The sequence below is a fragment of the Carettochelys insculpta genome, chromosome 3 (assembly GCF_033958435.1).
Source record: "Carettochelys insculpta isolate YL-2023 chromosome 3, ASM3395843v1, whole genome shotgun sequence".
Classification (NCBI taxonomy): Eukaryota; Metazoa; Chordata; order Testudines; family Carettochelyidae; genus Carettochelys; species Carettochelys insculpta.
The window spans coordinates 8,717,131-8,744,089 of NC_134139.1; the positions used below are offsets into that span (position 1 = coordinate 8,717,131).

Consider the following 26,959-nt stretch of genomic DNA (forward strand, 5'->3'; position numbering starts at 1 on the left):
TGTGCATGTGCTCTCTAGGGAGCCAAGCCATGGATTAACCATGCTTGCAGTCACAGGCTTTGGGGGTGCGGATGCACTATGGACCCCTGGGCTTGCGTGAGCAGATCCGGCGCCACCAGAAGAGGCATCGGTGGACGGTCCGACATGCGCAGGAGTAGGGGGAACCATTGTTGGCGATCCCATGTTGGGACTATCAGGATCATCCGGGCCCTTTCCCTCCTCGCTTTTTGCAAAACTTTGTGGATCAGCACTGTGGGAGGAAACGCATAAAGCAGGGGGCCCCCCCACGGGATCGCGAACGCGTCCCCCAGGGACCCCCATCCCAGTCCTGCACTGGAGCAGAATCGTGGGCACTGCTTGTTGTGCTGAGTGGCAAACAGATCTATTTGGGGAAAACCCCATGCGTGGAAAATCGGCCGTAGCAGATCGGGACGGATCTGCCACTCGTGTGTGAGCGCAAAACGCCTGCTCAGCTGGTCTGCCTTCACGTTGTGCGCACCCGGCAAGTATGAGGCTTTCAAGATTATATCGTGGGCGATGCACCAGTTCCATAAGCGGATTGCTTCCGCGCATAAGGCACGGGATCGAGCTCCTCCTTGCCTGTTTATATAAAACATGGTGGAGGTATTGTCTGTACTGATCCCGACGACTTTGCCTTGTATGTGGTCTCGAAAGTGTTTGCAGGCGTTGAACACTGCTCTGAGCTCCCGTACATTGATGTGTAGTGACTGTTCCGTGGGTGACCACAGTCCTTGAGTCACCTCTTCGCCCATGTGCGCTCCCCACCCTATGAGGGAGGCATCTGTAGTGAGAAAAACCGATATTTGCGGCTGGTGGAAGGGTACCCCTGTTAGCAAGTTCCTGGGGTTTACCCACCATTGCAGCGATTTGCGCACCCCGGCTGTGGGCGACACCACCCTGTGAACAGTGTGTACTGCCGGTTTGTATACACTCGCCAGCCAGTGCTGCATGCTGCGCATGTGTAACCTGGCGTTCTGCACTACAAACGTCGCCGCTGCCATGTGGCCCAGCAGCTGCAAGCATGTCAAGACCGGCACCGTAGGGCTGAAGGTGATGACTTGCACGAGGGAACCGATGGCCCGAAAGCGAGCCTCTGGTAGATATACTCTCGCTGTGACTGAGTTTATGCGAGCCCCTATGAACTCTATGTCCTGTGTGGGGTCTATTTTTGATTTTGCCAGATTGATAACCAGGCCAAGTGAGGACAACGTGTTTGCTGTGACGCGTATCATGTGCAGAACCTCCCCTTTCGAGGCCCCTTTGAGCAGGCAGTCATCCAGATACGGGAAAATAAATACCTCCTGTCTGTGCAGGTAGGCTGACACCACTGCCAAGGTCTTGGTGAAGACTCTGGGGGCCGAGGAGAGGCCAAACGGTAGGACCTTGTATTGGAAGTGTTCGTTGCCTACCATGAACCGGAGGAATCGCCGGTGAGCCGGATGGATGGTTATGTGGAAGTACGTGTCTTGTAAATCGAGGGCTGCGAACCAGTCTCCATCGTCCAGTGCTGTAAGGATGGAGGCGATCGTGGTCATCCGAAAACGTTGCTTGCGCAGGTACCTGTTGAGGCCGCGAAGGTCTAAGACGGGCCTCCAGCCTCCTGTCTTTTTCTCTGTGAGGAAATAACGGGAGTAGAACCCTTTTCCTTGCAGTTACTCCGGCACCCTTTCCACCGCCCCTAAGAGCACGAGATGGGCCACCTCCTGCCTGAGCCTGGCTACATGGGAGGCCTCCTGGAGGTGGGGCTTGGGTGGAGGTCGCGACGGTGGGAGCAACTGGAAGGGGATGGCGTACCCCGTGGCTATGATCTCCAGCACCCATTTGTCTGTGGTGATCCTTTGCCACTGGTCGTAGAATGGTCGGAGGCGATGGTGGAATAGCCGCTTCGGATGACCTTGTGTGATGGTAGTGATGGCGCAGCCCTGGATCTGTGTGTCAAACTTGTGGCCTTTGGCCCCGCCCCGAGGACGCAAGGCTCTGTTGTGAGCGTCGCCTGGGAGTTCTGTACTGCTGGTGCTGTTGATGTCGCCCTTGCTCGTAACCCCTGTGATACTGGGGGCGCTGTTGCTGGTACTGGTACCGCCTTTGCTGAGGGTAGTACCTTTTCTTTACGTATGGAGGGGTGTAAATCCCCAGGGTCCTGAGTGTGGCTCTTGAATCTTTACTGGAATGAAGGACCGAGTCAGTTGATTCAGCAAACAGCTTCTGCGAGTCGAAGGGAAGGTCAACTATCTTCGCCTGCAGATCCCTTGGTATACCCGAGGTCTGGAGCCAGGACTCCCTTCGCATCACCACTGAGGTTGCTGTGGAACGTGCTGCTGTGTCCGCAATGTCCAAAGCAATCTGAACTCCCGTCCTCGCAGCCGCGTAGCCTTCTTGCACTATGGCCTTGAGGACCGGCTTTTTGTCCTCTGGAAGCGAGTCCATGAGGGAGGTTAACCTGGAATAGTTGTCAAAATTATGGTTCGCTAAGTGCGCTGCGTAATTTGCCATTCGCAACGTTAAAGTGGAGGAGGAGTAGACCTTTCTGCCGAACAGCTCTAGCTTCTTGGCATCTTTGTCTGTTCCCCCTGTTTTAAATTGAGATGTTTTTGATCTTTGTTGCGAGGACTCCACCACCAAGGAGTTTGGCTGTGGGTGGCTAAACAGGAACTCCATGCCCTTCGCCGGCACGAAGTATTTCTTATCCGCTCTCTTTTGGACAGGCGGAATAGTTGCAGGGGTCTGCCATATCGTAGTGGCGGACTCTAAGATCGCTTCATCAAGTGGTATTGCTACTCTGGAGGAGGCCGGAGGTCTCAAATTTTTGAGGAGCTTATGGTGTTTCTCTTGCACCTCTGCTGTCTGGATGCCTTGCGTGAAGGCCACCCTCTTAAACAGCTCCTGAAACTGTTTGAGATCGTCCGTAGGATGGACGTCCCCCAGGGCCGTAGCCTCGTCCGGGGAGGAGAGCGAGGAACCGCTGGGGTACGTCTCTCTGGACCCTTCCGGTTCCTGCTGGTGATAGTACACCCTCTCGCTGGAGGTTTGCGAGGGAAAATCTCGGGGTTCCATGACCAGTCCCCCCTGAGATGCTTGAGTCTCTGTCCCCGGTCGCAATTGCCCTCGGGGGTACGAGATAGTCTGTGGGGATCTTTCCCTAGTAGATTGCCCATGGTGTCTATGCCCCGCGTGGTAGGGGCGACCATGGCAGTATAGGCACTGTTCTTGGGAAGGTGACCTAGACCACTCCCTTGGTGTGTACCCTCTGCGTCTGGGGGAGGGAGATCGTCGAGACACTGGAGAGAGCGATTTCGCATAATAGTCCAGCGGTTCAAACCCCAGGAAGGGTGAAGGTGGTGCCAGCCATGGTGAGGCTGGTTGTAAAAATGGAGAAGGGGGCTCCGGGTAGGCTAGGGGGGACCCCTGCCTTCTGGTTGGAGTCTGCAACATGAGCGGAGGGCTGTGAGAAAGCAGCTCCACAGCCCTGTCCGGAGAGGGGCTGCAATGCCTCCTCTTGTGTGCAGCCTTCCCCCTCCCTGGAGGAGGTAACTCCGCCCCCTGACGCGCGGGGGATCCCGGCCCCGTCGGCACCGTGCTAGGCACGCTCGAAGGCGGTGCCGCACGTGCGGTGTCCTTCTGCGCCTGCAGGCTACATGCCTGCGCGCTCTGCACCGCCGGTTCCCTGGGGGTCGGTGCCGCCGGTACCGGCGCTTGTTTAGCCGCCGCCCTGCCTGCGGTGTGGGGCGGCTGGCTGATTATCGGAGGCTGAGCGGCTTCCACGTGGCTCTCCGTGCCGCCGCCGATCAGCTGTTGCTGCGGCTGGGGGCTGCTTGCTCCTCCCGTCCCGCTCACTGTTGCTGCCGGCAGGGATCGGGCTGGAGAGACTTTCCTCCGTTTTTGCGCTGATGGAGTGAGGGAGGCAGCTTTTCTTTTAAGGGCCCCGGAGGGTCCCTCCTGCTGCGGCCGCTCCGACACGTCTGGCTGGAGGGCCTTATCAAGAAGCAGCATTTTAATCCGCATCTCCCTGTCTCTCCGTGCTCTGGTCGTTAATTTAGCACAGAAGGCGCATTTCTGTGCCACATGGGACTCCCCCAGGCACCTTATGCATAGACTGTGCCCATCGGACGCTGGCATCGCCTCTCGGCAGGACTCACATTTTTTTTTTTTTTTTTAAAGCCTGAAGAGGACATTGTTGGTGAGTCTTTGAGTTTTTAAGTGGGTACTTAGCACCTTCTTTGTGCCGTTTTCCCCGTCCGATGGCCTGCCTCAGCAGGAGGGCTGATGGCCCTAGCTCCTGGCCTCCGGCTCTTGTTACTGGGACTGGACTGAAGCTGTCCCGCTCGTAGTTTGTTTGTTGTTGTTGTTTTTTTTTTTTTTTTTTTTTTGCAAAATAACAACCAGCTAACTTGTAGTAGCCTAAGTACCTGAAAAAACTTCAAAGAAAAACAGATAAAGTCGTTGAATACGCTATTTGGCCTTAGCCTAGTTGGATTCCATCTGCAGCCGACGGCGGTTAAGAGGAACTGGCGGGGACCGGATCGCACACATGGCCAGGAGCACGCAAGGGAGCGGCGCGCGCTGGCGCATGCGCGGTCCGGCAGAAACTGCTTGGAAGATCCGATCTGCGGCGCCGGGCAAGCCCGTCACCTATTGTGGAGCACCCACGGGGACACTCGAAGAAGAAACATAGTTAAAACATCTGAAAGGTAAAGTACTAAGAAAGGATTTCACTTTAAAGATTGTTTTGTTCCACTCTCTTCAATTGCAGAGAGTTTAAGGAACCTCCATCACCTGTTTGACAGTGCCTTAGAGCAACTGTTCTCAATCTGGGGTCTGCCATCCCATGGTGACTACAAGCCAGTTTCAGGGAGCCAGTGGGCATGCTACAGCTGCACAGGCTCCCCGCTGCAGTCCCCCTGCCCCACCCCGAGTCCCATGCCACAGTATGAAGATTCCCCACCACTGGCCTACACACCAGAGATGAAAAGGATTGTTTTATAGCAGCAACACCAGCAGCTAAAGCTAGTCTTAACTGCTTTTCTCCAAAAGGACACAATCTTTGATACTTCTAAAGCAGGCACTTTCAACCTCTCTCTTTGAGCCCACCCACCCCCAAACATGTATTAAAAGCCCCAGGGCTCAAACTGTGGGGGTCCCCTGGGCTCCAGACAGTTCAATGCTGCCCTGCTTCACAGGCCGTCTGAAACTGACGCCCTCCCCACTCAAGCTTCTCAGTAACGAGTGTGGAGGATTAAGAACGCTGACTGGTTGGAGACTGACTACAGCATTAGTCACCTGTTTTGGGAGACTCTTCTCTTTTATTGCAGACTACCCTGCCTGTGGCATATTCAAGGAGGGCTATCCTAAGCAGCTCAGATCACAATATGTACATTGGAGCATTGTTCTAAGATACCACATCCGGCTTGCCAGACCCTTCCGTCTGGCCTCCCACACAGAAGTGCTAACCCTGGGCCCTCCCCTTCTGTCCCCTGCTCCCATGCAGCCTCAACGCCCTCAGCCACAGCCACTATGCTCACCACACTGCCAGCCCCAATGCTCTGGGTGGTGAGACTGCAGCTCCAAAACTGCCAGCCCCATGGTCCAGGCAGCACAGTCAGGAGGCTGGTCTGCAGGAGGAGGGGGCGAGGGGAGTGTCAGGAGGTTCTGGAGAGGGAAGGGAGGAGAGGGAGTTGAAGGAAGAGGAGGTGGTGGATGGTTGAGGGAAGGAGGTTATATAGGGCATAAGGGCTGGGCCACACCTGGCTATCTGCGGAGGCACGGACCCTCTTAACCTGCCTTATTTGACCCTCCACATAAATTTCTGAACTTCCAATGTGGCCCTCAGGCCAAAACGTTTGCTCACCCCCTGTTCTAGGATCTAGTTCAGTAATTCACTGTCAGGCTGAGTGCACTGTAAAGGTAACGTAAGCAGCCTCTGAAAAGAGTGCCTTATATCACCACCTCCTAAAGCTCAGTACAGCAGAGGTTGTGCTGAAAGAGCCATGTCCAAAGCTCCTCGATAACAAGCACAACACCAATTACACAAGAATGCACTGTTCTGAAAATCATTTTTGTTAAACAGCACAATCTGAACATAGTAAAATACCTATCACACTTACAAGTTTTCAGGCAAGCTGGCCCACATCTTAAATTCAAAGTTTAAACAAAACAATCTTCACAAATGACAGTTACATGTTAAGATTTGCAAACTAGTTCTCTTTTTCAGGAATCCAACACATGGCCATTCAAACTGGCCATCCATGTATTTGCAGCACCCTTTGACAGAAGGAAAGGTCACCTGTGCTTCACATATGCAACTGAGTCAGTATAAGGGAGTTTTATATGCTCACTTCAGATATTGTAATTCTAAAGAAATACAGACCTGTCATATATTAGCCCATTAACACCATATTCTCTCAACTTCTTCCTGTTCTCTGGGTCATTCGTATCATCACCCCAGCAGAAAACAACTAAATCTTTAGATTTGGCTTCTTGAATATATGATGGGTTCCTTAGGAGGTCTTCAGTGTGCACATTAATTCCCTGTAAAATTATAGAACATTTAAGAAAATGCAAATATAATCTAACTTAAATACTCTTAAAACGCAGTTTTTTCTCATGTTTGATCACTGAAGTGTTTCACAATTTTTAGACAACTAAAAAAATAATCTTATGAACTCTGAATTAAATGCATTTTTAAATACTTGCTTATTTAACAACTGAAGGGGCTGAAGTGCATTCTTAGTACCTTGAAACAGTGAAAGTTACATTACTTTAAATATTTACTATTAAATGTTCGTGTATTCTTTTAACAGTTTGTGTCATCTTACCCTGATTTTGTATTTTCACAGTGAGTTTATCAGCAATTATGGAATATAACAATAATTTTAGTTTCATGTCACAGAGTAATAAGAGCATGACGACTTACCAGCAAATTTTCAAACTGTGCAAAGCTCATGGCGATAGGAGTTGTACGAGACCTGAGATCCATAAGTTCTGGGTAAACATCAGATTTTCCTTGTGTTAGAAACAACACAGGATACTTATTTTGCTTGTGCCGAACCCTATAAGAAAGTATGAAAATATACAACTGCAAAGGGGAACGGTTTCTCCCACATAGATCAGATTGCAAAAAGTAAAATCACCACTCCAAACTGTACTGACATGCACTATGTAAAGTATTAATCAAGCAGTTTTACACACAGACGTCAGTCTGCTTAGTCAGGTGATGTGACTAAAAAGTTAATACAATAAACCTTTACTATCTTCCAAAGAAAGACAAGGTGAATGTTACAGGAAAGTGAAGGACCCAGCAAACCAACATTAAGATCTACCACAAGAGAAAGCCAATTAGCTTTTCTAGAAAGCCAATGTCCAGGAACTGTATTTACGTAATTTAAGTATTTTCATTTCTTTAAATAGATTTGTTGAAAATTTTCAATAGACTTCTATATAATTGTAAGTATTTTATTTGCATGTACTAAGTAACTGCCAGATACAGATGTTATGCCCTGTTCCAAGATGATCATCTATTGTGAAAAGGACTGGCTATTACCAGATAAGTGTACTGTTTTTGTATTTGTTTGCATAGGAGCATATGGACAATGATGTTAACCAAAACTGCCTTGTAACTGAAGCTGTCCTGTAACTGAAGAGGCATTGGAGCTGTTATCTGGTCCTAACTTTCCTTATGTAGTATCGTGAAGCAGAGCATTTCAAAACAGGTATTTTTTTGTTTTTAACATACCTCTGAGCACCAAGCAGCAATCTCTTAAATAATATTCTGCAGTGACCCTGAACTGGGCTCACTGATGACTCCCAGTACCTCCATCTCCCTGCTGTCTATAGCAATTAAGACACTGGCAGTCATTTTAGGTTTGCACAGTGGTATTGACCAACCCTTACATCTAACTAATGGGTAAGAGCTTTGTAATCAAGAAATACCAAAATATTCTGTCCTCCAGCTGAGAGAAGAAATAGGACATACTGATGGAACTGCCAGGAAGCTGAGGCCAAGGGAAAGCAAAACCCCAGTATAAAGTCTGATCCCTTCCCTACTGTTCTAAGAAAATAAATAAATATTTACTCATGTAAGCACTGGGCCACTTCAATAAATAGGAAAAAAGTATTTTACTAATTTTTTTCTCTTAATATGTTGCTGGCTTTGTTTTCCGATTGTATTTTGGACATGGGTCAGATGGATTCCCTGAATGCTGAACATCATACTTTAAACTCAAGTTACCGAAATAACTTTGTAATGAGCTTTCCATTGCATATTAATACCTAAAGTGAAATCTACTGAGTCAAAAATGGTTTAAAGCTGAGCTTAACTTACATGGTACAAATGTCTGCATCAAATGAAGAAAATATAATTCTCCTTCTTCCAGCATTTATAAGAGTAGTTTTTAGAATGATGTCTAAGAAGAGGTTCATATCAAAATAAGTCGACAGGTTGCCATCCCATTTTCCATCCTGTGAAAACAAGGGCAAGTAGCTGAACTACACCAAAGACTACTATAAATATTTCAAATGACAGCAGTCTTCATTATTTCAGTTTAAAAAAAAAAAGCAGCATCCTGGTCATCAATATAGATAAAGTACTCTTCTCCAGTCTACCAAACCCTGTTGTTTGCAACACTAAGAGACAGCTTTCAACAAAATTGTTGGAAACATGAGGTAGCTTTTTAAAATAAGTGTTATAAATTTTATAACTTCAGCTAAGTAGGTGCCTGTTCATTTGCAGGTTCGGTGCCTTTGATTTTCTAGTTCTAATGCTAGTATGATACGCAGTTGGTAAACAAAACTGCCCTTTTCCGTTCAAAAGAACAGATGGCTAAGTCTATTAAATAAAAACAACAGTAAAATAGTTTGCATGTGACACAAACCTAAACTACTGACATAGCAAGATACACATTGTCTGCAAAGCTACACAAGGTATCAAAACAAGAAACAGTATAACTTGCTTACTCGTTGTTGGCAAATCCATTTTATTTCTATGTTAAATCCAACGTCTTCAGAAAGGGATTCTAGAACCTGGATAAAACAGTATTATGAAATGGCACCAAATCACATGATGCCTATTAAGTGCTAGTGGTAAGGATAAACAGAGGACAAATAATACTAAACCCAGCAAGGGCCAAACAGCAAGCATACAGCTGATTCTTTAACACTTACAGGCACACATCCCTCTTCTCCTGGGTCCATAGAAAAATGAGCAAAACCTTCAGGAATTAGTCTTATCTGCAATTAACTTGTTTACAAAACACATTCAGAGATACAGTTACATATAGTTTATAAATACTTAAACAGTGCTTACATTTTTTGCTGGGCTACTTATCACTTTTTGTTTTATAAAAATTACTCTGATATGAGAGAATAGCAGTTTTTGGCCTTTACTCAGGGAAATTATCTGGTTCAGATGTTTTGTCTAGGGAAGTTAATTATTCCCATTTGTTCATGTTTATCTCAGACAAAAAATAATGACCTAATTGCTTCCATTTGTGTTTTGGAGAATAGTAGCCCACCAACTAATAAAGGGCAAACAAAATAATACTTTAACCAAAAAAATCACTTCAAGTATTATCACAGACTAAGCCAGAAATTGTTTACCAGAAGAAAAAGCTAACTCATAACACAACTTTGCTACAGATAAGTTATTAATGTAATATATTGAAAATGTACTTGCTCAGCACTATGCATAGGGAGGGATAGCTCAGTGGTTTGTATGTTGGCCTGCTGAACCCAGGGATGTGAGCTCAATCCTTGAGGGGCTCATTTAGGGATCTGGGGCAAATAAATTAAAAAAAAAAAAAAAGGGTGGGGAGGGGAGAGATGGTGCTTGGTCCTGCCAAGAGCAGAAGGAGACTGGACTTGATGCTTGATGCCCTTCTGAGGCCCCTTCCAGCTGTATGAGATGTGTGTCTGTATATGCCCATGCTAAGCAGCGGATGCTATGTGGTGAATGGATGCAAGTCTAACTTTTTAAAAAGCGGCCACCAACTGTGGAGGTCTTAAATTTTAATGCCCAAGTTGACAGGCGCAGAGAGTAATGTTCAAAAAAATGTTAAGCACCTGCAGGTCCCAAAACCTTGTGAGTGAGTGAGTGAGTGAGTGAATGAACAGGATCCTGAAAAGTAGGCCTTGTGTACCAAGCTGGGCATCTAAAAACTGAGCCCATCAGAATTAGTGGACACTTTTGAAAATTCTGGCCCACCGCCTTTTAGCTCCACTACACTCATTTCCTTGGTTCTGATGCACTGCTGCTGGTTAACAGTTTCTTGGCAACTGCTGGATAGAAATAATTTTAGCCATCACTGAGCTCTGACTGCAGAAAAAAAATCAGGATGATTCAGGAAAGGAATAGAAATGGAAAAATTCTTCTGGATCATTATTTTTGTCTTCTGCTCAAAGTTGCACCAGTAGATCAAAAGAGGTCCCATTTATAACTTGTTAGAAACTGAAGATTTTAATGTGATTTATACAGTTAAATTAGCTGTATAACCTACATTGAAACTATTCAAAATAGACCTTATTTTTGACTTTCTACGTTCACACATGTTCAGAGCACTGCATTGCTGAAATTATTTTAAGAAAATAATCAAATACAGTTACAGGACTAGGAAAGTTCACTTTCTAGAACCCATTTCTCCATTAAGTATGCAAGAACCCAAAATCTTACTCATCAATATTTTCACATTTCAGTTTACCTAACATTACAGTGTTCTACACTGTCTAGTTCTACATTGACTGTTGCTTACCGTCAGGAGAGATGGAAATGGTTGGTTCTCAGAAACAGCACTCTCCTCCCCTTTAAAAGATGCTGAAATAAAATAAAAATGTTAAAGAGATTAACAGGATCTCCAACCCCCAAAATAGGAGACCATCTTCAAAAATCGCAAGGTTTAAAAGAAATTAACTTTTATTACAGTTTGTTTTCTTATTATTTGTGTGTGACAAATTTCGTGTTGCCATCTCAAATGTATAGTAAGACAGATGATTTTGGCCCATGCTGCATGAGCTTGATCTAGAGTATTCACCAGAGATGGGTCCCCATAGCGCTTGAGATCCAGATCTTTAAAGATAGAAACCATAACAAGAATCATAAGCTGCTGTGTGTTGTCTGGTTGCTAAGGGTGAAAGAGCCACACTGTATTAGCACGATTACAGAAGCACCTGATTTGCCAAGTTCCTTCTGGCAAACTGCGCCAAACTAAAACTCACAGGCTGGGTCCACACTTGCCCCCAGCTTTGAAGGGGGCATTGTAATCAGGGCAATAGGAGATTACTAATGAAATGCTGTGGTGAATATGCAGCACTTTATTAGGCTAATTTTCCACTGCTGCAATTCTGAAGCATCAAACTTCAAAGTGTTGGCAAGCATGTAGCCACAGACACTTCAAAGTGCCTTTACTCCTCACAAATCAATTGAAAAAAATATACATTTCAATGATCATATAAATTCTTATAAGGCAGCAGTTAAAAACTTTTGTATTAGTACATACCATTGTGATCTTTTTTCAAGGCTGTCACATGAGATAGCTAAAAGTCACAAAAAGTACATTAAATCAACAAGTATGCTTCTGCATGTAGGGGACTTACGATTTTGGTAAGGAACAATTTAATTTTTCCTTCTAAATTCCCATACATTTGTTTTTATAAGTCTATCAAATATGTGGTTCTGGTAGGAAGACAGACAAAAGATTCCAAAACACTGATTTAATTCCTTTCCAATTTGCCTATTATAGGTTTCAGGAAGCAAAAAAAAAAAACAACAAAAAAAAAAACCATCAAACCAAAACAAAGTGAATGGGGAGAGAAGGATGTAACTTACAAGTTAATGCTTGTAATGCACATTATGATCATTTTACTTTCTCCCTATGTACTCAGTCTGCAAATGGATGTAGTGTGCATTCCTGAAAACTTATCTAGTCTGTCTTTACACTTTCTATACCTTAGGTCCAGCACCAGTAGAAAGATAACAGTTTGAGATAGGGCCATGTAGCTGACCTAGAACATGGTTAGACTTATGCTGAGACTCTATATCTGTTCAATTTTCTTCTTCAAAAGTGGAAGTAAAAAATTGGGTGTTTAAGAATACAAAAATATCTAAAATTCTTTTACACATCTTTTCTTGAGTCTGAAAAATGTTGTTTCACCCGTTTTCAACTATCATGCTTCCCAGATTCATCTTCTGGTCTACATTTTTCCAGCAAGTCAGTGCCCCTTGATATCCATAACGAGAGGCAATACTGCATATATCATTCCAAACTTTTACCCTCAGTGACAACGGTCTGTCTAAATTAAACCAGGATTATCCAATTTACCCTGAACAGCTTTTCACAATTGCAGACAACCCCCCTCCCCCCCAAAAAACCAAAACACACCACACAAAACTAATGTATATATCCCTTCCTCAAAGATTCTCAGTGTTACCAGGTCATCTTCTGTATCTGTTTAGTATGCTGTCCTATCTTTCCACCCAGTATATAGATGTTGTAAGATGCAAACAAATTGCAAGCACAACAAAGTAGCATTCAATCAAAAAATAGGATATTTTTTTCTAAAAAAAAAAACACAAAAAAAAAAAAAAACATACCTTTAAAATCCTGTTACGAGAGAAAAAAAAAAAAAAGAAATCCTAGTGCCAGGTTTTGAAAGTTACTAAGTACCTTCAGGTTCCATTAACTTCTATGCAAGGTATGCATACTTCGCACTTCTGAAGATTAAGCCCTTAATCTTATTTTCAGAGTACCATGGTAGTGATAATACAGATATGACAATTCCTTGTAACCACGCCCCTTCCAATCCTTTTTATCTTTCTACAAGAATATCCCTCTCTATTAAGTCTTTGGGGATGTAAAGGAGATCGATTTAATCATCTATATCCAAGAGGTAATTTTTTGTGCTCATGATAAATAGCAACAGAGAGGCAGCCATGTTGTTTTGTTGGAGTACAGACTGAAACAGCAGAAATGTAGCACTTTAAAGACTAACAAATGATTTATTCGATGATGAGCTTTCAGGTCTGTCCCATGAAAGCTCATCACCGAATAAATCATTTTGTTAGTCTTTAAAGTGCTACATTTCTGCATCTTTTTGTGTGTGCGTGCTCAGTAATTTATACAGTTTAAATATTAAACACATATCTTGATATATAGCTAGCCTTCCACAAAGGAGGCAATCGGTTAAATATGAAAAAACAACAAAAAACAACCCACCACACAGTCAAATGCTGTTAAATTGCTTATTGTATTTGTGCAGTACATTAATAGCAGCAGCAAGGGCTGTTTCATACCGTAACCATTTCAAAATGAAGGCCTGTTATCCAGTTTTAATACGAACATCTAGGCTGTCTCTACATGAGGCAGTTCTAAAGATGCTAATGAGGCTCTGATATGAATATGCAGCACCTCATTAGCATAACAGCAGCCATACTCTATTTGCAAGTGCTGCTTTCAGAATGCACAATGCCCGTGTAGATGGGGGCCTTTCTAAAGAACCCCCCGATTTCAAAAGCCCCTTCTTCCTAAAAGCAAATGGGAAGAAGGGGCTTTTGAAGCCAGGGTTTTTTTTTTTTTCCCCCAGAGCCTCTGACTACATGGGCGGCGTGCGTTCTGAAAGTGACACTTTCGAATCGAGAATGGCTGCCATTATGCTAATGAGCTGCTGCATACTCATGTCAGCGCCTCATTAGCATCTTCCGAACTGCCTTATTAACATGACCCCCCTGAAAGGAGGTGACACATGTCGACACAGTCTTACGGTGCAGCAGCATTTCAAACTAGCTTACAATGGCATTACCTTCAATAACTGCAGTTGGTCATATGAAAGTTCTTTTACCGGAATCTCAAACAATTCCAATGGCTCAGCATCGCATTTCTTGGAAAAAACATATATTAGACATATGTTCAAAAACTAGAATATGTGAAAAGCAAGATAGACATATTAAGCCAAGCACACAGACACTTTTAGTTTGTGCGTTAAACTAGTTCGCAAAAGTGGCAGCATGGATACCCTGATGTACAAAACAATTGCCCAAAGTAAACAAAGACAGTTATTAAGATCTGAAAGTACAATTTAGGAATTAGTTTTCAAGTGGCTGTCCTGTGCATTTTTAAAAATTCTCGTAACTGCCTACATTTGTTCTTTAAAAAAATTAATAAATTTAATGTTACTTTGCATTCAACTTAAAGTTCACATGCTGGAAAGATTACAATAAAAGCCTCTAAAAACCCAAGCATCTAATTTGACAACTCTAAGTTTTCATTTTAAACTTCTCAAAAACAAAAATCAGATGTCCTTGTTTTCATGGGATGTCCCAGTATGAAAAACTAGACATCTGCAATGTCTCCAATTTTTCATTTCAACTACTCCCCCACCTCCCCAAGCTATACTACTTTTGTTCAATCATTGCTATTCTGATTTAAGATGTTTTCTACACTTATTTCATTTGTCACATACTGAGTGTGCATTTCATGCCAACCACAGTTCAAAGCCAAAGCTTGTCATGTGTCAGGTGAAACTACTGCAAGCTGGGTATGATGAGTTGATTACCCATTCTACTCAGGGCAAAACGCTTTCTCAGGTTCTTCAAGAGAAAGGGGGTGCAGATCTAGCAAGCGCTCCACCTTCACTTCCTTCTTCTCTATGATTGTAAAAAACTGTAGAGAGGAGGAAAACAAGCCTCTCTGAACCATTCTGCTGACCCGCGTAGACAGATCCAAATGAGAAAGTGTGGCACGCAAGCATACTCCCACTAAAAAACTTTTTTATTATGAAATCTACAGTCATCTTAGTCATATGAACAATTTTTAAATGGGCTACATACTACGATATGAGGCGGTTTAAATAGAAATTCTACCGTGCTCTCCTTAGTAAATTTCTATCATAGCCAGTGTGCACTATAACAGTGTTGCTCATCCAGTGAGAGACATGTACAATGGCCCTGAGAATCTCACCATCCCGTGAGACAGGAGTAGAAAGAACTGTTTTGTCCTAAGACTTAGGGAGTCCAGGCAAGTCACTGAAGGAGTTTGCTTCCAGACCTTCCTTTCTGCTGCTATCATTTTTGCCTTGGTTCCCTCCTTTCTGGCCTAACAATACCAGAGCAGGCTTTCAGCCCCAAATACACCTCCCCATAAACCAGTAAGTAGTGCTCCAAGGGCTGAGAATATAAAGGCCAAAAAAATCCAACCTGTAACAATTTGTTATAGCCACAAAGGCTTGCAACATATGGTAGGATAATAGGAATTTTCTGCCATTTTGTGGGTCATGACCTAAGAGAATAAGAAACACCTCACTAGAGCATGGAAAGAGGAAGTTACTCAGCTTGTGCAGTAACGATGCTTCTTTGAAATGTGTCCTCCAGTGGGTGCTCCATTCTGTGCATCAGTGCATCCCTGTGCCAGACATTAACATTGTCTTCCATTGCTGTGGTTTTGTAGCCAGACAGAGTCTCCCCCTTACAAGCCAGCTTGCTCGTTGCCCCCCCCTACTGAGGAGCACACAGGGCACGGAAATGGCTGCTGACAGCACAGTCTTTGATGCCCTCATTGAGGCCCAGATATGCTGGCTTATCGTGACCCTGAGAAGCAGAAAGTACAGCTAGAAGGCTAACAGGCCAGACTGTCAACATGAGAGGGGGGGTGGACCCTCAAGAAATCACCCCAGCTGGCATTGATCAATATGATGCACACACACAATCACCCAGAAGGGGACGTGCCCCGCCCACACAAAGGAATGTCCTGTACTCCTAAATTGCTTATCTCTTGTCTTACAAGTGCAAACTAAGTAGAAATGCCCTTGTAACAAACTGGAGTCACAAAGACAAACCAGTATGATCTGGCACCATAGATAAGAAAGAGAATACGTAACCCAAAAGGGGGTATAAAAGATGGGTCCAGCAGAACTCTAACTTTGAGTGCATTCGACCAACTTCCTGCTGGTCGGGTCAGGTGATTGCCTCCCGAGGTCCACTACTGGGGACGCCCAACCTCGTATTCGTCTTTCCGTCGGAATTGAGTGACCGATCCGGCTTGGCTACGCTGGTATCGAGAGACGCAGAGAGGGTAAGATACACCCATGCTAGGTCTCTGACTTTTTTTGTGCACAGCTAAAGAATTAGAGCTCTGTAACTAGTATCAAGATATCATTGTGTTAGATGGTAACAGACATCTTTGTATTGGATTGTAACGTAACTTGTAAACACCTGTACTTTGCTAGTATATAAGAAGTAAACAATAGCCTTTTGTAACCACACGCTTATAACTGTAGCTTAATACACTTGTAACTAGTTAAGATCCAAGCCTAACTATTTTGTTAACCCTTTTGTCACTGCAACACAGCCGGCACAACAAAAGAACTTTAACCATTTGGTTACAACAGCCTGGCCGTAGGTAAGAGTGCTAGGAGCTGCCTGCTCTAACAGTAAAAAAACTGGGTTGCTTAGGACCCAGGGGAATCCGTCAGCCTGTCCTGGCTGCTTGCAGCAACGAGCTCTCTGCTCTTGTAGTTTTAAATTTGGATGATAACAAGGGCATAGTTGGTACCTCACCGCACATTACCTGGCCACCGGCTAACAGAATTGGCGCAGCGAGCAGGGTTGTGACATAGGCTGTACCACAGTGACAAAATGAAACCAGTCATGATAAACAACTCAGATTTCCTTGACATAGAAAAGAATCTAGCTCAGGAAGGATGGGGTAACCCACAATGGAGTAAAGATGTGATAGAGAAGGATTGGGGAAACCCGAAGGACATTTGGCAACACTATTGTAACTGGAGAACTACCTGTAAAATGAAAAGAGGGAAAGGCAAAGGTGCTTACATCTGGCTTTTAACTAACATATGGCAGGCAGCCAGTAAGAGCTACCAGAACTTAGAAGCTGAGCTCCTTAAAGTACAAGCAGAAAGGGACACGTTGCACAAAGAATGCCAGAATTTAGACACTCGAGTGCGTACACTAAATACAGATATAGAGCACCTTCAACGAAGGCTGCTGCCCCTGATTGAAAAGGAAGGTGTGGAGCGAAGGAAGAAGCTAGAAGCCAAGCCACGGAGCATTAATCAAGCTAAGGTAGAGACCGCTCTGTGGTTAGACCCTGAGGAATGGGACGGGGATATTTGGGACTCCTCTCCTGATGAGTCCTCCCTCTCCTCCGACAAGGAGGTACCCCCAGTCCGGATGCGGCCACTTATCACCTACCAAAAGCCAGGAGAGGGGATAATAGAATGGCTAGTACGCCTATGGAATTCCGGGGCGGGGCATATACGCCTTGTCGCCCGTGAATGTGACCAGCTTAATTTGGGGGCAGAGATATCCCTCAGCTGCCCTGAACAGGAAAGCCCCAGAACACTATGGACCCTAGTCACTAGGTGGGCTGCAGAAATACATCCAGCAGACCGAGATGAACCCACAGTTATACCATGGGCTAATGCAGAGGAAGCTAAGGAAGCCCTGCAAACTATAGCCACCATTAGTTTGCTCAGCCACTTGCACCAGAGTGAAAATAGGGACGAAAGAAGCCCGTGGGAACAGTTGGCCCGAGTAAATGATCTGAGACCTTTGTTAAAGGGAGCTGCCAGTGCCCATAAGGCAATGGCATTGTCCCTCCGAATGGAGGTACAAAGTAATACTGACCTCACCTTTCAAGATTTGCTTCGTCGCCTAATACAATATTTCAGAGAGTTTGGGGAAAGTAAAACCCCACTAAACAAAGCTAAAGTGCGACAGTTAAAAGAGGAGCAAAAGGGTAGACAAGAAAGCTCCCAATCCAAGAAACGGGGGGGCTTCAAGCCCAAACGTGAAACAACTCCAGAGGAGAAAGAGCTCCGAGCAAAGCTATGGAAACAGTGCCTGGCCTTAGGCTATCCCAAAGATGTAATTCATGGGCTGCCGACTGAAAAGCTAAAACTCCTAGCTGCCTTTGGAAAGGCCAGAGAGGAGGAAACAGCAGTAACTCCTGATGCTCCTCCTCTCCCAGACACCCTTTACACACCACTACGGCAGCAACTACGCGAGCTGCCGTCCCCAGTCGATCTCGATCAGGGAAACTAGGTGGCGGGGGTCAGTCTCCCCTCCAAGTAAATCAGTTAAAAGGGGAGAATGAGTCAGCAAATGACCCCCGGATTCAAGTAATAGTAAATGACAGGCATGTAACATCCTTTCTAGTGGACACTGGACCCCAAGTATCCATGATTAAGCGAGAAAGCTTTCCCGGTCCACCACCTACTGGCCGAAAACAAGTACTGGTCACAGGAGTTAATGGCACAATTATTACATACCCTCTGGTCAAAGTTAAATTAGACATCCCTTTACAACCTTACAGACAGCCCCGAAAGCACGAGATAATCCTCGGTAATGCTAACATATTGGGCATGGACATTCTGAAAGGAAAAGAGGGAATAATAAATGGGGAGAAATGGGCTTTTGGAGCAGGCTTTAAGCCCCATACCACTGTTCTGGAAGAAGACGATGCCTCCAGATATACAATCAACCTGCTCAGTAGTGCTCCTGCTCTCCCACCCTCGACCTTAACCAACATGAAACAGTATAATGTCCCAGCAGAAGCTATAGGCCCGATTTCTGAACTTGTAAAGGACCTGGAGAACGGGGTATTCTAATCCGTACCAATTCTCCATATAACTCACCTGTCTGGCCTGTGAAAAAGCCCAATGGAAAATGGAGGCTCACCATAGATTACCGAAAGCTTAATAGCAACACAGGGCCCCTTACAGCAGCAGTCCCCAACATTATTGACATTGTAAACACCATACAGACTTGGAATAAGGAGTGGTTAGCTGTATTGGATGTAAAGGATATGTTTTTCATGGTTCCCTTGCAACCTCAGGATCAGGAAAAGTTCGCTTTTACCTGGAAAGGGGTCCAATATACATTCACTCGCATGCCCCAAGGCTATACGCACTCACCCACCATCTGCCATGCCGCACTAGCAAAGGTTTTAGACGGCCTAAACCTGCCTTCTAACACCCAGATCCTACAGTACATAGATGACATCTTAATAGGAGGGGACACCTCTGAGGAGGTACAGGAAGCCTTAACTGAGGTAAAGGCAGCCCTGGAAGGTCTTGGCTTAGATCTACCACCTGATAAATGCCAAGGTCCCTCTCATGAGGTAAAATTCCTGGGTACCATCTGGATGGGAGGACGAAGGTCGATACCTGATGAAACTGTAAATGAATTAAGTCAGGCATCGTCCCCAGAAGATAAAGCCCAACTGAGACAAATGTTAGGGGTTTTGGGATTCTGGAGAAAGCATGTACCGGGTTTTGCTATCATAGCCCGACCCCTTTACAACTTGCTTAAAAAGAGTGCCACATGGGAATGGACCCCTGTGCATGAGGAGGCCCTCAGACAGCTAATAGGTGAGATTCATACCTATCAAGCTCTGGGTCCAATCCACCCCAATGCCCCCTTCCACTTGTACCTCACCGTGGGGAATACTGGGTCCTCCTATGCCCTATGGCAGGAGAGTGAAACTGTACCTCGCCGTCCTATTCAATTTGGCTCAAAGTCATGGCAAGGGTCACAGACCAATTATACCCCCTACGAAAAGGTACTCCTGTCAGCTTACACAGCTCTGAGGGAGAGAGAGGAGTTAACCCAAGGCCAATCTGTAACACTCCACACTCCTCTCCCGATCATTAAGCCTATATTGGAGGGAAAAGAGTTACCACCTGGAGTAGCCCAAAAGATGACTGTACAAAGGTGGGCACTCTACATACATCACAGGGTCAGTGGGGCAGACACTGCGCAGAATCCCACTATGGTTAAGGAGTCCCTGTGGAAAGTGGGAATGCCTACCGAATACCATCTACCCCCACAACCATCTCCTATTAGGGATGCTCCTCCGTTTAACCCATCTCAATCTGAGGGAGTATGGTTCACAGATGGCAGTGCAAAGCTGGTAAAAGGGAAATGGAAGGGAAAAGCTGCAGCGGTCCCAGCGGATGCATCAGCTGCACCCCTAACTGCAGACATAGAGGGATCAGCCCAACTAGCTGAACTAGCTGCTATTGTACTAGCCCGTAAGGCAGGAGCCAATGTTGTATACACCGATTCCTACGCAATATGGGCAGGGGCTACTCAGTGGATAACTAACTGGAAAAATAACAACTGGGAAATTGGAGGAAAGCCTGTATGGGGATTAAAATACTGGAAATGGATATACCATCATGCAACCCAAAATGCCTTAAGCATAGGCCATGTGTCAGCCCATCAAAAGAATAATACTCCAGCTGCACAGCTAAATAACCTGGCAGATGCAGCAGCCCAGATCTCTGCTGCCCAAGTAGATTGGGAACGTTTGTACCTATGGCTGCATGATACTTTAGGGCACACTGGAAGTGAGGAGTTAACGCGGCAAGCACATATCAGGGGGTGGCCCATCACCCACCGACAGGCTAGAGACCTGGTGCAAGCCTGTACTATCTGTGCAGAAACCCGAAAACATGTAGCAGAAGGGCAGCGATTTGCCAGACTAAAAGATGGAAAAACATTATGGGCAACCTGGCAGGTTGATTACATTGGCCCACTCCCTACTACCAGACAACGGTGGAAATATATTTTAACTGGAGTGGAGGTTGTCTCAGGAATAGGGTTTGCATACCCCACCCAGGGGGCAACAGGACTTTCCACCATCACGGGACTAAATCGTGTAATAGCAATAGTCCCTACACCCCAAGAGATCCAATCTGACAATGGCTCACACTTTAAAAACAAAGCAGTACAAGAGTGGGCTGTTAAGCATGGAATTCAGTGGACTTACCACCTCCCTTATCGACCCCAGTCCAACGGCATAGTCGAGCGCTGGAATGGGCTGTTAAAAAACCACCTGAAGCCCACGGATGGCACTTGGGGAAACAGGCTGGATGAGGTTGTACAGAGACTGAACAACCGACAGACCCCTACGGGCAGTCCAATCAGCAGAGGATTTTTCCCTACTGGGAGAAATTTCTCAGCTTCAGCTGCACCGCTCAAGGACTCCAAATATAATCCTGGAGATACTGTTGTAATTAGACACCCTAGCCTGGGAACACAGACTCATGTACTGCACTCATACAAAGGGAAGGGAGTTTGGATTACTGCTGGCCCTGACCAGGCACCACTAACTATCACTGAGGCTTGGATTGTATCCAAGACCGGCTGACCTTGTGATTTGTTCCAGAAACAGCCCCATGGCTCCAAACAACTCCTCAGTGGAATGGACGCCTCCCGAGATTGGCCCAGACGCCAAGCTGCACTATGAACTCTGTATATATTTACTGCTTGCTGTTATAGCTTCTTTGATTATTGTATTCAGTTTTAAAATGAGCTATCTAGGAAAGCCCCGACTGACAAGGGATGCGCTCCTTCAACTCATCATCATCCTCCTAGCTCCAGCTGCCATCGCCATACCCGACCACCCACTCCGGGGTGCCGTTCAAGCTATCGCCTCCATCGCCAAAGCAACCGACTGCTGGATGTGCACACTGCTCAACTCCCCCACTGGACCTGGAATTGAGTTTGTGCCCCTTGGCCTAAATGACTGGTGGAATAAGAGCGACATCTTCCGGTGGGGACCGGAATGGTCCGGAGGCAGTCCTCACACTAACTCTGGGGGGGAGCCAAAACAATGGCAGCGTACTATGTGGGGGCAACCACTGGAATATGTAATAGGGTCGTCTAAAGCAATGTATCCCATTTGTTTTGAGAGCAGGGGAAATGCTGAGGCTCAGATGGGAAGCCTGGGTGACCACCAGTGCACCCACCTGGTCTCATTCAACAGGAAATTAGGGATCTGGGATGTTCACTCACAACAAGAAAAGGGACTGCAGTTAAACTGTTGGGGAAATGTCATTAATGCCTCCCTAGGTCACAAAGTTTTGTTTGGTGTTAAGGATGCTGCAATTGTCCCTCTAAAGTTTAATGAATACCCTGAAAGCCAAGCTTGGTATAACAAATCCCTTTTTATCCTCCCTCACACAGGATACATATATGACCCCACCCTTGTAAATTCCAACACTCTGTTACCAAATCAGTGTGCTAAAGATAACCTTTTCAAGCCAGACCAAATTTTGCAAGACCTACTGGTTACTCTATACTGTTCTATTACCAGTGATCACTATTGTGTCCCATACCATGCCCCCAGGCTCGATCCAAACGAAGGATGGTATAAGGGACCCTTTTCTCCCATCCTCAGTAAAGAGCCTGGATTGTTTTTCATCTGTGGGGAAAAAGCTTATAAATACTTACCAACAAACTGGACTGGACGATGCTCACTTGGGCACATAGTACCCGGGGGATTAACTGTATACCCTCACATCACCGCTCCCGGCATAACCAACCTGGGAAGCTTCTTGCATCGATCCAAAAGAAAGTTCACTCGTAACCCCCTCATTGAGCGACCCACAGGCTTCCACAGATTTACCCGTGCACTTTTTCCCCGGTTGGGAGTTGCTGAACTTGAGCGAGCCTTAGTTAACATCTCAGGCCAACTAGAAATAGCTCTTAATCATACTGCAGATGCCTTAAATCTTTTAAATAACCAACTCCAATCCGTAGCTCGCTTTGCTCTACAAAATAGAATTGCTCTAGATGCCATTCTAGCCCAACAAGGAGGTGTCTGTGCTGTAATAAATCAGTCCTGCTGCTTTTATGTTAATCACTCAGGACAAATCGAGCAAGATGTCTCTGCTATCAAAGATGCAGTTCAAGTCCTGCATGCTACAGCTGAGACTGGAAAAACCTCATGGCTGGAGTGGTTAGTCCAACAGTTAGGATTTTCTCTCTCTCCATTCCTGCATTCTATTGTAACCACTATTTTGGTTGTTCTTATCATAGTAGTTGTGTTTTGTATAACACTGTGCATCGTCAGGAGACTAATTAATATGGCTATCTCCTCTATGCAAATCCGATACATGGAGCTGACAAGTGATCCTAGCCAATTCCGCGATTCCCCACATACTGATCGGATCATTGGGCACTTTTAGACTTCCCCCAAGGAGGGCAAAAGGTGCTGGCATCACCGCCACCTTGCGTTCTGGGATGTAGTGTGGTGCATCAGGGGGTGGAATGTAGCCAGACAGAGTCTCCCCCTTACAAGCCAGCTTGCTCGTTGCCCCCCCATACTGAGGAGCACACAGGGCACGGAAATGGCTGCTGACAGCACAGTCTTTGATGCCCTCATTGAGGCCCAGATATGCTGGCTTATCGTGACCCTGAGAAGCAGAAAGTACAGCTAGAAGGCTAACAGGCCAGACTGTCAACATGAGAGGGGGGGTGGACCCTCAAGAAATCACCCCAGCTGGCATTGATCAATATGATGCACACACACAATCACCCAGAAGGGGACGTGCCCCGCCCGCACAAAAGAATGTCCTGTACTCCTAAATTGCTTATCTCTTGTCTTACAAGTGCAAACTAAGTAGAAATGCCCTTGTAACAAACTGGAGTCACAAAGACAAACCAGTATGATCTGGCACCATAGATAAGAAAGAGAATACGTAACCCAAAAGGGGGTATAAAAGATGGGTCCAGCAGAACTCTAACTTTGAGTGCATTCGACCAACTTCCTGCTGGTCGGGTCAGGTGATTGCCTCCCGAGGTCCACTACTGGGGACGCCCAACCTCGTATTCGTCTTTCCGCCGGAATTGAGTGACCGATCCGGCTTGGCTACGCTGGTATCGAGAGACGCAGAGAGGGTAAGATACACCCATGCTAGGTCTCTGACTTTTTTTGTGCACAGCTAAAGAATTAGAGCTCTGTAACTAGTATCAAGATATCATTGTGTTAGATGGTAACAGATATCTTTGTATTGGATTGTAACGTAACTTGCAAACACCTGTACTTTGCTAGCATATAAGAAGTAAACAATAGCCTTTTGTAACCACACGCTTATAACTGTAGCTTAATACACTTGTAACTAGTTAAGATCCAAGCCTAACTATTTTGTTAACCCTTTTGTCACTGCAACACAGCCGGCACAACAAAAGAACTTTAACCATTTGGTTACAACAGCCTGGCCGTAGGTAAGAGTGCTAGGAGCTGCCTGCTCTAACAGTAAAAAAACTGGGTTGCTTAGGACCCAGGGGAATCCGTCAGCCTGTCCTGGCTGCTTGCAGCGACGAGCTCTCTGCTCTTGTAGTTTTAAACTTGGATGATAACAAGGGCATAGTTGGTACCTCACCGCACATTACCTGGCCACCGGCTAACAGGTTTCCTGCACCACACGTGCGCAGAAGTGCCTCTAGCGTGCAGGCTCCTCTGTTCCTTCTGCTCTATTTGTCAGGTAGAGAATACTCCAAAGCAGGGGAAGGAGGGAAGTAGAGCATCCACAGGAACACATCACAAATAACCATCGTTACTGCACAAGGTGTGTAACTTCCTCTTCTTTGAGTAATGTTCCCGTGGGTGCTCCGCTCTGGATAACTATAAAGCGGTAGTCAAAGGATGGAGGCAGATTTGGAGCCGTCATTATCACAGTAGATAGTACCGCTTGGCCCACCTGGATAGAAGCAGCGATGTTAGACAAGAGAGCATAGTGCTGAGCAAATGTATTACTGAAAGACCATGTGGCCGCCTTACAAATGTTTGTGAGAGGTACATTCTTCAGAAAGGTGGTAGCAGAAGACACGGCCTGGGTTGAGTGGGCCGTGACAGCACCTGGCAACTCTCTTCGATGAGGTGCATAACAAATGTGGATACAGGAGGAAACCCACTTTGAAAGTCTTTGGGATGAGAATGCCAGGACTTTGGACTGTTCTGCAAAGGATAGGAAAAGCCAGGGAAATTTGTGCCATGGCTTCACACGGTCAATATAGAAGGCCAACACCCGACAGACGTCCAGGGTATGCCATGCTGCATGTGCTGGTTCAGAATGTGGCTTTGGGAAAACCGCAGGTAAGGGAATCAGTTTGTTAATGTGAAATAGCGAGGGAACCTTAGGTAAGAATGTAGGGCGAGGCCACAAGTTAACTATCTTTGGTGAAGACAGTGTAGGGCAGCTCCACCATTAGGACAGCTAGCTACCCAGTGTGCCTGGCTGATGTGATCACCACAAGGAAAGAGACCTTCATGGATAGGTGAAGCAAGAAGCACATTGCCAGGGACTCAAAGGGCGGCTTCATAAGGCAGCGAAGCACATGATTAAAAGGTCCCATATGGGGACTGGGGGGCGGATTGATGGGAAGGTGCCCTGAAGGTCTATTAGGAAGCACTTGGTAACAGGATGGGCCAGGAAAGAAGGCCTTTCTTTGGACTAGTGGAAAGTCGCTATGGCCATGGCATGCACCTGAACCATGCTGAGGATAAGGCCCAACTCGCACAGGTGCAGGAGGCAGTCCAGAAGAATGGGCAAGGGTACAGCATGAGGAGGCAGAGTGGTGGGAGTTCATCCAGGGGGAAAACTGACACCACTTATAAAGGTAAGATGTGCATGTTGATTCCCATCTATTGTTGGTGATGATTCTCCTTGCTCCCTCAGAGCACGTGGTTTCGGCATTGTGGGGCCATGAGGGAGGCACACATGGAGGTGTAGTTTTAGGGGACTGGGATTCAGAGTGCAGACAGAGTCCCAACACAGAAGGCCACAGGGAAAAGGAAATGGATAACGAGCTGCTACTGAAAGGGTACCAAGTTTGCCTGGGCCAGGCTAGGGCTACTAGGATGATAAGGGCCTGGTTTTGTCTGATCCTGAGTAGCACCCTGTGGATAAGCGGAATTGGGGGGGGGGGGGAAAACGCATACAAACAAACAGAGGTGCGTCCCACGCAATGGTGAAGGCATCCCTGAGGCAGTGCCTCCCGAGCCCCATTCTGGAACAGTACTGATGGCATTTTCTATTGGTTCTGGTGGTGAACAGACCTATACTAGGATAACCCCACCCCGTTTGTCACCGTTGCCCTCAACCAGATGTTTCATTTCCCATTTGTGATGGTCAGTGAATGTACGACTGAGCGCATTGACCGTAACGTTGAGAACTCTGGGGAGATACGTAGCCACTGGATTGATCTGGTGTTGAATGCACCATGTTCACAGTCTTATGGCTTCCACACTGAGACACCACAACCTCTTGGTGGTTGATGTAACACGTGAAAGTGGTGTTGTTGGAAAGGATATTAACTGACTTGCCCACCAGAAACTACTGGCAGTGTTTGCAGGAGTAGCAGACCGCTTGGAGATCCAACAGGTTGATGTGGAGTGTGTGTTTGGTGAATGGCCACCTGCCTTGCACCGTGTGACAACCAAGGTCTGCTCCCCAGCCAAAAAGAGAGGTGTCTGTGGTAAGTGTGACTGACAATGGCAGTTGAAGAAACAGAACACTGATAAGAATGTTGCCTGGACACGTCCGCCTCTGAAAAGCAGCAAGAACCCCTAGAGGGATAGATACCGACTCGGAAAGTGGGTCCCTGACTAGAGCATAGCATAAAGGCCAGCCGTGACTGAAGATGGCACACGTGAAGCTGGGCTAGCTTGACCACCTGAGTGGTGGCAGCCATATGGCCCAGTACTGCTAGGCAGTCATGTACCATAGTGGTGGGGACAGATGTGCTGTCTAAAAGATATTGCACAGAGTGCAAAATCTTTGAACAGGCAGGGTAGCTGTGGCCGTGATGGTGTTGATGTGTGCTCTTATAAACTCCAGAGCCTGAGCAGGATGGATCGTGGCCTTCATGTGGTTGATGTGGAAGCCCAGACTGAGTAAGAGGCATGTAATGACGTGCACCATGTATCGCACTTTGGGGAGCAATGGTCCCTTTATGAGGCAATTGTTCATATAAGGGAAGATAATGACTCCTTGCCAGCGATGATGAGCAGCCCCCACTGCCAAGGTTTTGGAAGACACTCATAGCACTGTGGAAAGGCTCAACGGGAGGACCCGTTATTAGTGGGAGTGCTCTACCATGAAACGGAGGAAGAGTTTGTGAGCTGGACTAGATGGCGATATGGAAATATGC

The 26,959-nt window shown here is 46.0% G+C and overlaps 1 protein-coding gene across 3 annotated transcripts in view; it reads right to left on the reverse strand.

The window, feature by feature from the left end:
• Positions 1–26,959, reverse strand: part of GPCPD1 (glycerophosphocholine phosphodiesterase 1) — a 91,438-nt gene that overhangs the window by 3,021 nt on the left and 61,458 nt on the right. For all 3 annotated transcript variants that reach the window (XM_074989326.1, XM_074989327.1, XM_074989328.1), the window contains 7 exons: positions 13,804–13,881; positions 11,505–11,541; positions 10,761–10,822; positions 8,971–9,036; positions 8,339–8,475; positions 6,932–7,067; positions 6,386–6,546 (listed from right to left, as the gene is read on the reverse strand). In XM_074989326.1, the coding sequence (XP_074845427.1) occupies positions 6,386–6,546; positions 6,932–7,067; positions 8,339–8,475; positions 8,971–9,036; positions 10,761–10,822; positions 11,505–11,541; positions 13,804–13,881 (677 nt within the window). The remainder of the gene's footprint in view (positions 1–6,385; positions 6,547–6,931; positions 7,068–8,338; positions 8,476–8,970; positions 9,037–10,760; positions 10,823–11,504; positions 11,542–13,803; positions 13,882–26,959) is intronic.